The following is an 11936-nucleotide window of genomic DNA, read 5'->3' on the forward strand; positions in this document are numbered from 1 at the left end:
TTGGAGAAATTTTATACTCCAAATTTGCTTTTGGTCCTCATTTTTAGAGGACCAAATTTACTTTTGGAGGACCAAACTCTAAAAAGGATGGTGGGTCCCTCAAAGATTCACCCAAAAAGTACAAAAAAAAATGAAGAAAGAAAGAAATAAATTACAAAATCTCCCCTTAATTTGTCACATACATATTCTATTTTGGAGAAATAGAGATGAATTGAAGATGGGCTAACCCCATATTTATATATTTCCGCCTTTTCAGATCTCTTTTTTACTACTGTAGTAACGTTCTGATTACGCCCTCCTGGAATCAACGATCTAGCCTTCTGCCTGAGGAGACCTAGAATTTCCGCTTTTTCCTCCTCTCTCTCTCTCTCTCTCTCTCTCTCTTTCTCTCCTCTGTAATTAATGAATCATTAGCTCCAGAATTAACTTGGCCATCGAGATCTGGAATGTTCTCAATTCTCCTGAATCCTCAGAACCAAATGCAAGCACATCATTCAACCCATCAATAATGTATCTAGGGCGGTCTAGGGTTTTTGTGTCCCTTTCGCAAATGTAACTTTTCCTTGTTGCATTGATACGCCTGTTGCAAATCGTTGTTGCCTCTGAGTATTGCATCGCTGGAGGCCGAAACTTAATCGAATCGTTCAATCAGTTGTTTTTTGATGTCGCGGTATGATATTGGTCGCGTAATCCTTTGGTAGTGCCCTCCAACCCTCGTTCTGTGCTCGCGATCTCGCGAATTTTAGTACTTTTGGGATATTTCTAAGAGATGCATTTACGTGCACGAGCATTATGTGTGACTTGGAGTATGATATGCATTTATGTAGGGAAGTTTTGAATTTCAATCTGGTATTACGGTGGTCTTAGGGTTTCGTTGGGTCTAAACCTTTGGTAGTGCCTCCAATCCTCGCTCTGCACTTGCGATCTTTCGTGTTCGCGCACCAGCTCGTTCACGAGCACGAAGGTTATGCGACTTGGGGTCTGATGTGCATTTATGTTGGGAAGTTTTGAATTTCAATACGGTATCACGGGGTCGGTTTCGTTGGGTCTTTGATAATGGGTTGATTGTTTAAGTGGTTCATGTTGTACTGATAGATTGTACTATTGCAATGCTTAAGCAATTTCTGAGTAGATTTTTTATGTGCATTTATTTGCGAAAGTTTTTGAACTTCAATCTGCTATCACGGCGGTCTACGGCTTTGTTGGGTATTTGATAGTGAGTTGATTTGAAGTGGTTCATGTTGTACTGATAGATTGTAAGTATTGCAATGCTGAAGCAATTTCTGAGTAGATTTCCTCGGAAACCATCGAAATCGGACTCGGTTGATAGGCCGAGGAGTGGTTCAGGGAGTAGCCCGTCCTCTCACGATGGTGGTTTGCAACGCACGACGAGTGGCAATGTGATTTCTAGCATAGCTAAGCGGACATCATCGGCCGTTTTTCCATCAAGTGTCGTGGCAGGAATCGAGCCATTGTTATCATTCAAAGACGTTCCGAGTTCAGAGAGATTGAATCTGTTTATCAGTAAGTTGAGTCTCTGTTGTGTGGTGTTCGACTTCAATGATCCAAGTAAGAGTACCTCAGAGAAAGAACTGAAAAGGGTAACATTGATGGAGCTTGTCGACTTTGTTGCTTTGGATCCTCCTAGGTTTACCGAACAGGCGATTTTAGCTATGTGTAAAATGTGTGTCAATAACTTGTTTAGGGTTTTTCCACCTAATTATGGGTCTTCAACAAGTGGATGCGAGAATGGCGATGATGAACCGATGTTTGATCCTGCTTGGTCGCATTTAGGAATTATGTATGACCTACTGCTTAGGTTTGTAACTTCTTCTTCCCTAGAAGCAAAGATAGCAAAGAAGTATATAAATCATGAGTTTATTTTGAACTTGATTGACCTGTTTGATTCTGAGGATCCTAGAGAAAGAGAGTGCTTGAAAACTATTCTGCATCGGATTTACGGCAAGTTCATGGTCCACCGGCCTTATATCCGGAGGACCATTGGCAATGTTTTCTATGCCTATATCTATGAAACTGAGCGGCATAATGGAATTGCTGAATTGTTGGAGATTTTCGGGAGTGTAGTTTGTGGGTTTGCGTTGCCTTTAAAGGAGGAGCACAAGATCTTTCTGTGGAGGGCCTTGATTCCTTTGCATAAGCCGAAATATCTGGGGGTTTACTTTCAACAGTTGTCGTATTGCATTACACAATTTGTTGAAAAGGAACCAAAACTGGCTAGTATTGTGATAAGGGGGTTGTTGAAATACTGGCCAATTACAAATAGCCAAAAGGAGGTAATGTTTCTTAGCGAATTAGAAGAGATTCTGGAAGGAATTACCTTGGGGGAGTTCCAAAAGGTCATGGTTCCGCTATTCTGGCGGATTGGGTGCTGCATCAACAGTTCCAACTTTCAGGTATCTCTCATTTGTCTTCTCTCGTGCTATTTTAAGTTTTTTTAACCCTGTCAATCAGTGCTAGAGAGTGCTCTTCTATCTATGTATACCTTTTATTACTACTTGAACTAATGCTGCAGAGTGCTCTTCTTTGTATGTACTGTGTATAACCTTTTTTGTTTCCAAACAGCCAATAACAACATATTAAATGAAGAGTGGGTTGAATAGTTTAGGATAATTGAGGCTTGGTAATGAAAGAGGAGGTCATTGCAAACAATAAATGCTCTAACATAAGTGTTTGTGTTTGTATTACGTTGAGCCAATTTTAAACATGTATAAAGGTACGTATAACGAATATGGAAATCTTGCAGTGCAGCCCGCACTAGAGGAGGGGCTGTAGGCGGCAGGCTACACTGCAGGGGCTGTAGCAGCCATCCATTTTGACTCTAACGGCTTAGATTTAATCTGAGCTCCTATTGATCTGAGGCGAGCTGTCCATTGTTCAGATTAAAATCCGAGCCGTCCATTGTCGAAATGGACGGCCGGATCAGCCGCCGTATAGGTTCCCCGGTTCCACGCATAACCTCCTCATTTCTCGATCTACTTTTGCGAAGGGTTATGCGGTCATTTTTGCATTACAGAAGGCCATAAAGCTCTTGGTGTTACCAGATAGTTTTACTAAGAACTTTTTTAAAATTAAAAAAAGTGGCTTCTCCAACATGTTACCAGACACTACAGTCCTGTAGCTGTTGCTTTTCTCTAGACCTTTTATTGTGTTGCTCGAAAACCACTTAAAATCTATTTCCAAGCATGACTTGAGAAGAGAACATAAATATTAGTTTTGCATTGTCTAGATCAGCAAAGTTCGCCGATTATTGGTTATTAGGTCGGTCATGCATTGTCAGCTGTAGTCAATTACAACTTGTGCAAACTAGGGAGTAGGCCACAAAAAGAGTAAATAAAGGAAAGAAAAAGAAGGATCTAGTGATAATTCTTGAAATTCACCAAAGAGCATCTTTGAATTTGTCAAGTTTGTTGCATGCACGCAAAGTAAGTCAATGCGCACGATAGAAACGACACATCCTAGTCTTGAAAATGCTTTCTGCTTTTACCTTTATGTCTCCATTTATTTCATGGATTAAATGATTGTAGGACCAAGCCTTCATGCGTTTCTCGAAATTTTGTGGTCTCACGAATCCATTGAGCTGCCAATTGTACTTCTCAGTGAATGCTAGTGTGCGGCTTATGATTTTAGTAGATGATATCATGATAGTAGTAGGTCGTATGGCTATGGGAGGGCATGCTAGTAACCATGTTGGGTACTGGCTCTAGTAAATTTTTGTACGTCACCTTCTTAGAAATGGTAAAATAAGGTAGTGTTAGAAATGGTAAAATAAGGTAGTGGTCATTTTTTTTCACCGTTTCCCTTGTTGCACTTCTGAGCTATTTATTTTTTTATTCGTGGTAATTAGGTATGTATAGTTGTTCTATATTGAGTATTGAGTAGTTTCTATGTATATGCCTACCATATGATAAAAGCAAACATAAGTTGTAATAAATAATAGTAAGAGACAAGGCGAATGATAGAAGTTGTCTTTGATAGTAATATACATCACCTAATCTATCTAGTGAAATTCGGTTGATAAGGGAGGCAATTGGTGGTGATAATTGAGGAAGCGAATAGTAATGATCGAGTGATACCTTGAGTAGTGTAATTTATTTGCTACTCATCTCAATTACAATGGAGGCTATGATTGGTGGTGCTATTGGACAAGAAATGACATGATGACCACAAGCAGCAGCAACAACAATAATAGTTACCCATTGCCGATCAATGGGGGTATGGGCGAGAGAGGACTGAAGAAAGACTTAACATATGTGCAAAGTGGGGACTCAAAAAGTTATACTATGCCCCTAAGATCAAGTGGGTGGAGGGTGACAGTTGCACCAGTGGTCGAATATATACTGGAACAATTTGTCTTGGAATCAGGGTACAATTTGACGAAGGGGGCTTCATTGCGGGCAGACTCTCGTATAGATGTTACATCCTCGCAATGCTTGGTGATAGAAACTCTGCCGCCAGCACGCCCACTGCCGCCGCCGACCATTGAAAATGTTCTCCCTTTCTTCCAAAGAGAATATCTTTTGAAAATAGTTGACGGCGCATTATAGACATCCGAATTTTGTTTCTGTCATTCAAAATCGGAGTATTGAAGATCCCGCTCAACGTAAAATTCTTGTTTACAATCCCCCATCGCAACTACTCGAGATGAGGTAATTGATCTCTTCGGTGAAAATGGGGGGGTTGAGAGCTGCGTTGATGATAACTCGATGTTTTTAATCTTCTTATTGGGTTCTTAGGGCTTTCTTAACTTCATCAACCCATTTGAATTCAACAATTACACTTTTACTATAGCTGCTCTTGAAATCATCAACGTAGCTCTCGACCCCCCCCCCCCCCCCCCCCCCCCCCCCCCCCCCCCCCGACGTTGAGCGGGTTCTTCAATGCTCCGATTTTGAATGACAGAAACAAAATCCGGAGATATGTCTTTAATGCATCGTCAACTATTTTCAGAAGATATTCTCTTTGGAAGAAAGGGAGAACATTGGGCGGGGTGGTGGCAGTAGGTGTGCTGACGACGGGATTTCTATCACTAGACGATGTGAGGATGTAACGTCTATTCGTAGGTCTTCCCACAATGAAGCCCCCTCTGTTGAATCGTGCCACGATTCCAAGACTAGTTGTTCCCGTATATATTTGACCACCTGTGCAACTGTGGTGGAAGTCACACACACACAAAAAAAGGAAAAAATTTGGAGGAACTCTCAAGAGACGTTATGTTGTGGAACCATGCTCCCAATTGAAATCCGGAATGCATCAGAGAGGGCAGGTCTAGGGACCCGATTGAATTGCTCATTACCTTGCTTCTTTCTTGGGAACTTTCTTCATGACCACAAGCATCACTAAGAGTAGATGGATAACTTGCATATCATCGCATCTATGATCTATAAACAAATTGTTCATGAGGCACGCAAAACTGAAAGTGCTAATTAGCAGAAATGATACAACGGAAATCTGTGAGAGCTTTTTTTACTAAATGAGATTTGGCAAGTTGTTAAAAAAAAACTTGCAGATTCAACGTTATTTTTTCTCAACTTGTACCTGTAGTAATGACGTAGAATTTTGACAATGTTAATCTGCCGGGAATGTAAATTATGCGTAATAATTGCGTTGGTTATTTCTGTGATGCTAAAAGCAATTGGAGGTGCTGGTTACGTGTGATCGAGCAAAGCACATTGGGGATTCTATAATGGAGCTGACCAATGGTGGTGATGATGGAGGATATTGGCATTACTTATGGATAACAATATCTGCCCTTAATCAAAGTCAATGTTTATTAAACAAGCCCGATACTAGTTCATGGATAAGAGAAAAGGAGGCGACGGCTTTAGAAGGGACACAAAAGATTAAAAAGAAGAAAGAAGGATCTGGGGATTATTTTTCACTTTCATTAATCAGGTGCTCATGTTCAACCATTTGGGTTTTTGCTCTAGTATGGCTCCTAGTTATTAGGTTTCTCTGAGTATTTTTCGTTTACTTCCATCTTTGTTTGGAAGAGCAGAAAATTATCATCGATTGGTCTTTGTCGTTTTTGGTGGCCTGCTAGTAATTTGAAGTTTCTGAGTCTAATCCTGGATTGGTTCATTTGGAGATAGTGAACTTCATGCTTGCTTATTTGTTTACAAATAGAACGAGCGTGAAGGATTGTAAAGCACTAAAGCTCCTCTACATTTAGATGGGGTTGTTTAGTGGAGCTTGGTTCGAATCTATATGGGAATGTGGGATCCAAGTGCTTTGAAGGGCTTGTTGGCTCATATTCTATTGTGGGTTTGCCAGGGTGAAAGAAATGGGAAAGCCGAACAATTGGAGGTTAAGAGGCAAGGGATGGATTCGCCTTCCTTTGTTTGTTAGGAAGGGAGAAAGAAAAGGAAAGTAAGGAATCTTTCATGCTCATCACATTCATTCCTCCCAAAAACATGCAGAAGGAGAGGGTAAGGTTCCTCTGATTTTGCAAGTAATGGTTTGAACATTTTACAGGCAAATAAATATTTGCGTAAACTAGACTGACTTGGGTACATGTAAAACACTCTGCCTTTGAGGGTGTAGCAGTGAATTGGCCTCCCTCTTTATCCCTTTCATTTCAGTCAAATCAACCAAATTATTAGCTTCCTTTTTCCTTCCATCTCTCATATCTCCTTCCTTTCATTTCCTCTACCGTCATACTATATGGAGTATTACATTCTTTGTGTCATGAGACTCAAGGCTTTGTTGGAGATATTCAAGGCTTCCGTAGAGGTTCTCTCGTATTTTGTGCAATCATCCCTCCAATCCTTTGATGGAACTGCCTATTTATGGGAGCTATGAAGATGATAGTGGAAGGAAAATATTCAGCACCACCACCGTCACCAAAAGAAGAAATAATTGGAAATCTACAAAGAAAATTCGGCAACCAATAGTTGTTGGTAAAGTTTAAAGTTTATTGTCATTATGTGCTGAAGCGCCTTAAACAACATTTATGGATGTGATGATGTGGTTCTGAATATAAATTACGATGGTTATATTAAGTCTTCATCAAGGTTGTCAATTTCGGTTGTCATAAGGTGTTGATTCCCTAAATCGGATAGTCCTTGTATGCTGAAGTTTGTTGGTGATATTATTTAATATACATACTGAGCTGAGTGTCGTATGAATGTGGGTGATATTAAACAAAGTTTGCCAAAATAGAAATAGAGCTTATTTTCCTTTTGCAATTAAAATCGTTTCAGGTTGCTGAAAGGGCACTGTTCTTCTGGAATAATGACCAAATTGTGGACCTGATTGCGCACAATCGGCATGTTATCCTACCAATCATTCTCCCAGCACTGGAAAGGAACATTCAGAGCCACTGGAACCAATCAGTGCTCAACTCAACTCTGAATGTGAGGAAGATGTTCACAGAGATGGATGATCCGCTGTTCCAGGCCTGCCATGACCATTTCACGGAGGAACAAGCAAAGGTAAGTTTGGTAGCAGAGGAGAGGAAGGAATCATGGGAGCGACTGGAAAATGCAGCCAGTCTCCAGCCACTAACCGAAAACACTGCTGTCCTGGTAACTCCTCTAGCTACCTCTGTTACCTGCTAAGAAGCATTTTCGCCTGTAGTTGCTAGTTCGGCCCCCATAATTCCCTTTCTTTTGAGTAGTGGGAGCCCAGTAAAGGGACATATGGATATAAGAAGCTGTTATTGGAGAAGGAATGCGTATTTTTTCTGTTAGATGTTGTAACTTATTAGGTACCATATGTTTCATCCTCATTAAGGGGAGTTCAAATTGCCCTATGTGGAAGGGTCATCAAAAAGGGCTATTTAGTGGATTTTGTAAGCTCACATATTTTGACGGTTGGCTGGCTGCCTGTGTGAATCTGCCTATGTGTATGCCTCTATTATGAGTATAGGAAGGAGGAAGAAAATTTGTGAAATCAACATTGATTTGGTGAGATAAGAACAATTTCAAAGTCTATGAGGATGTTCAGACATTTGACCGTAAGACAGACTACTGCTGAAGTCTTGGTTGTATTTCAAGATCACCATTATGTCGCTAGGTCTTATATAGCTTACTCATTATTCTCATCCGCTTATTTTATCTCCTTTATAAGATAGGTATGTAGGTGTATTTACCATGTTAAAGTAAATGGAGTGGCGTTGATCTTGCCGTACTCGAATTGTCTAGTGCCATCGCTCTTGTTTCTTCCTATCCTAGGTTTGCTCAACGATATGTACTCGCATTTTCCAACACTAAAATCTGTTTTATATTGGTCCAACTGGCCCACATATCTTCTGAGCTAATATACTCTCATCAGATTTTCTGCATCTGTTTGATAAGATCATGCTATAAATGGAAGTGTAGAGTGAATCGCTGTATTAGCCTTATGTGATTTATATGCTTTACTTTGGATTGCCTTTGAATATAAATTCTGAAGCTGCCAAGTATTTGCTCAAATTTTGAAGGGTATAAACATATGACAACTTTGCAACTTGCCATGTAGTATTACTCAATTATCCTCTCTTTCCAGTTAGAGCATGCTTTCCATTTTTGTTGAATTTTTTTTTTTTTTTTTTTTTTTTTTTTTTTTTTTTTTTTTTTCGCGTCACCCACAACATTCCATCTGAGATTTTGAACAAAACCAAAAGAAAGGACACTGTTACATTTGATCTGATATGAAATCTTCTTTAAGTTTGGAGAAATTCCATGAATAATTTTGATAGGTAAGGCATCAATGTCATGCTACTGTTAAGTAGCACAATTGCATGTAATACTAACTGAGACAGGTACTCAGTCACAGCCCAAGCGTTTTTTCCAAAAGATGACCTTATTTGACGGAGCTATCTTACCCTTTATGTGCCAAGGGCCTCCCCAGTGGCCATCCAATGTGAGGCTCTGAGACCGTGACATTCTCCTCCACTTTACACGAAACATCCTCATCGTGCCCGAGCCTCCCTGACTACTTGTCCACGGTGAGCCTACCACTGACTTTGACAACACTCTTTTGGCATTGAGCACTTGGCGTGATTAGATGAGGCAACGAGTACCACTTGTCACGGTGAAGCCCATAAATTAAGCAGTCATGGTGAAGTCCTTCTCGGTGCCCATCTGCTGTTGGATTGAGAGACTGTGACAAGGTCCAACAGTTGTGATTAGAGGTGGCAATTTTAACCCATATTTGTGAACCCTTTCAAATCCGCTTACTTATAACTCAATCCGCCCATATTGTATAATGGGTTGATATGGGTTGAACCTATATCAACCCATATTTACATGGGTTTAGGTGGGTTGAAAATGGGTTCAATATGGGCTAGAATTGAAAGGACCCAACTTTCTTTCTATTGCTTGTTTTGGTTTACGAATGATTGTTGCGTGTCGGCTGCGCGTTATTTGGACATCAAACTTCTTTCTTTTGATTCCTTCTACAGTTTTCTTTTACGGTAAATTATTTTTTTATTTTAATCTGCAAGGTAAAAGTTTTTTTACACTTTTTTTTTTTTATAAATACTAGCGAACTCTATGTAATCGTGGAATAGGATTTTGACACGCGGGTAAAATCAACAAGTAGTGAAGGTATCATCGGTCCTCGATTGCGGTTTGCAAAACAGAGTGTTTTTTGGATTATTTTTGGCTTTATTTAAAACGGGTCGGGCGGGTTTGGACCATTTTTAACATTTTTTTGATTCATCTATTTGAATAAAACCAATAATCCACAAAAAATTAACACAGAATGTACAAATAAATAAAAAATTAAATTAGGCTTATATAGCCGAAAGATCTCACGGAGTTTTGCCCATTTGTGAACGTGTTTCAACACATATCGGGGGAAGACAGTAGAGAAGGAAAAGAAGGAAGGGAGAAATGGGGAAGAAAAAAAAAAACATCGGGGAAAACGGGTCGGGTCGGCGGGTTTGGGTTTGGCCCATATTTAATCCGACCCGTTTCAGTCCGTTTACTATTTGACCCGTCCATATTTGACCCGTGGCCCCTTTCAACCCGCCCAGACCCGTCCATTTACCACATCTAGTTGTGATAAACTGATTTGTCGCGTGGAACTTGCCTCAAAAACTGGCTTGACCATCCTTTTGCATGTGCACTACAGGCACGTTTGATAGCAGTACTACTTTGCTTTGGGCTAGTCTTTTGTTTGATTGCAATCCTGGATCAAGTATTAAGTCCCACCCAACTAATTTAGTTGGGGGTTGGTTGGATTGTGGTGTCCTACCTCAGAGGCGGTATTAGTTCGGAGGTATGAAGGCATGTCTGGACTAAGACTCCGTCTTACTTTTCTGCCCGTTTGCATTTAAGAAACTTGGTACCCATCTGCCACCGTAAAGACAAAAATACATATGCTCCTCTGCTAACACTTGAACGTTTTCATTCACACAACCCATGAGAAGAAACCCTAGCCCTAGCCTTCCCCCCGCCCTCTCTCGTCTGCAATAATGAATCATCTTAATAGGTACTACTAGTTGGTTTCTTAAATTCTCAAGGGCAGAAAGGTATGGAGTCTAAGACTAGACATGCCTTCTACCAACCCTCTGAAGTAATACTACCTCTGTGCTAGGACGCCACAATCCAACCACCAACCCACTAAATTAGTTGGGTGGGATTTGATACTTGAACCAAGATTGCAAATTAAACAAGGGACTAGCCCAGACTAGTGGAGTTAGTCTAGTCCAGAGCAAAATAGTACTATTATTGCTCTCGAACATGCCCTAGTGTATGGAGATTTGAAGGTTCGGTATACAGTTTCTCTCCTCTCCTGTTTCGGACAATTGGACCAATGGTTCTCGGATGGGATCAACTTCTTTTTAATTTGAGACTAAATGGTTTGGGTTAGTGGATATTCCCTTAACCAAGTGAATTTTCTTTAAATCAAAGGAAAATGATTTCTATTCAAAAAATGTCCAACATTGCCTACATGAATTCCATCCATAATCCGAAGACAAGAACTTTAGACAACCCATGAAGCAAAAGATCTGTACTATACAGTCATATAGTTAAGGAATGTAGTTACCTAAAATAAAAGGGAGCTCTCTCTCCTTAACTCTCTCCTACATGGAATTTTTACATTTTTTACATTTTTTTCATCTTTTTATTCATTATTCTACACTTTTTACAAAATATAAAATATGAATTCTATTTCGCTTGGCTTGATTAGATCCCAATCCATGAGCTCGCCGAAACTCTGACCAGATCTCCGTTGAGGAGCTCCAAAATCGTGATCTTCCGGCTCCGAGTCCTTGCTCCTAAATCTCATCTCCTCTACGAACCCAGAGAAGCAGTAGATATGAGGAGAGAGGCGGTGGTAGACGAGAGTGGTGGCAGCAGGAGCAAAGTGAGGCGGTTGTGGATGGAACGGAGACGAAGGGGTGGAGGAGATCAGTGAGAACGTGGAGCAAAGTGAGGCGGTTGACAGAGGCGAAGGGGTGGAGATTTGAAAGGTGGAACCTTATTCAAAAAGCTTCAAATGGTTGTGTCCTCTCTGTGATGAATATGATGATTCCTTGTATGATTCGTGTCATATATAGTTCTTCATGACACAAAATAGCACCACTATATTCCCATGTGATTACCCAAGCCGCTCACTTTTGTAGGTCATGTGTTTACTGTTAGATTCTAAAAATCGAGTTAATCGGATGTTGGCAAAGACTTGATCAAATAACATTTCTCTAAAAAGTAATGAAACGGTCAATATAAGGCCGTCAATTTCTCTTCTGCCGATGTCCTATTGACCTTTTTCGCATTGGTGACAAACATATCAATGCCTATAAAACTAAAGCCTCAAAACATCAAATGAGATCGTCACATAGGCAGGCGTCACATGCACGACACATCCCAAGTTAATCAAGCTCAATATGTCCTCAATTCATTGGAGTTCGAGCGCTCTTTCGATCATTTAAATTTATGTCAGCTCAACGAAGTCATCGACAATACAAAACTATGCGAAAATGCCAC

The 11936-nt window shown here is 40.3% G+C and overlaps 1 protein-coding gene across 2 annotated transcripts; it reads left to right on the top strand.

The window, feature by feature from the left end:
* Positions 1-270: 270 nt before the first annotated feature.
* On the top strand, positions 271-7979 carry LOC131315588 (serine/threonine protein phosphatase 2A 57 kDa regulatory subunit B' kappa isoform). 2 transcript variants are annotated; one of them, XM_058344742.1, is made up of 3 exons: positions 288-2414; positions 5651-5913; positions 7221-7979. In XM_058344742.1, exons 1-3 carry the CDS (start codon positions 1269-1271, stop codon positions 7270-7272), a joined length of 1461 nt encoding a protein of 486 aa, XP_058200725.1. In that variant the 5' UTR covers positions 288-1268; the 3' UTR covers positions 7273-7979. The 2 variants fall into 2 exon arrangements, with proteins under 2 accessions (XP_058200724.1, XP_058200725.1); XM_058344741.1 differs by lacking the exon at positions 5651-5913 and having other exon boundaries at positions 271-2414.
* Positions 7980-11936: the final 3957 nt, after the last annotated feature.

Source organism: Rhododendron vialii, chromosome 2a, assembly GCF_030253575.1.
Source record: "Rhododendron vialii isolate Sample 1 chromosome 2a, ASM3025357v1".
Classification (NCBI taxonomy): domain Eukaryota; kingdom Viridiplantae; phylum Streptophyta; class Magnoliopsida; order Ericales; family Ericaceae; genus Rhododendron; species Rhododendron vialii.

What these genes read in the sequence shown, in the direction of transcription:
- LOC131315588 (XM_058344741.1), top strand. Translation starts at nt 1,269, where the DNA reads ATGCTGAAGCAATTTCTGAGTAGATTTCCTCGGAAACCATCGAAATCG. An exon ending in TCAACAGTTCCAACTTTCAG is followed by an intron (nt 2,415 to 7,220) that starts GTATCTCTCATT and finishes AAATCGTTTCAG; the next exon opens with GTTGCTGAAAGGGCACTGTT.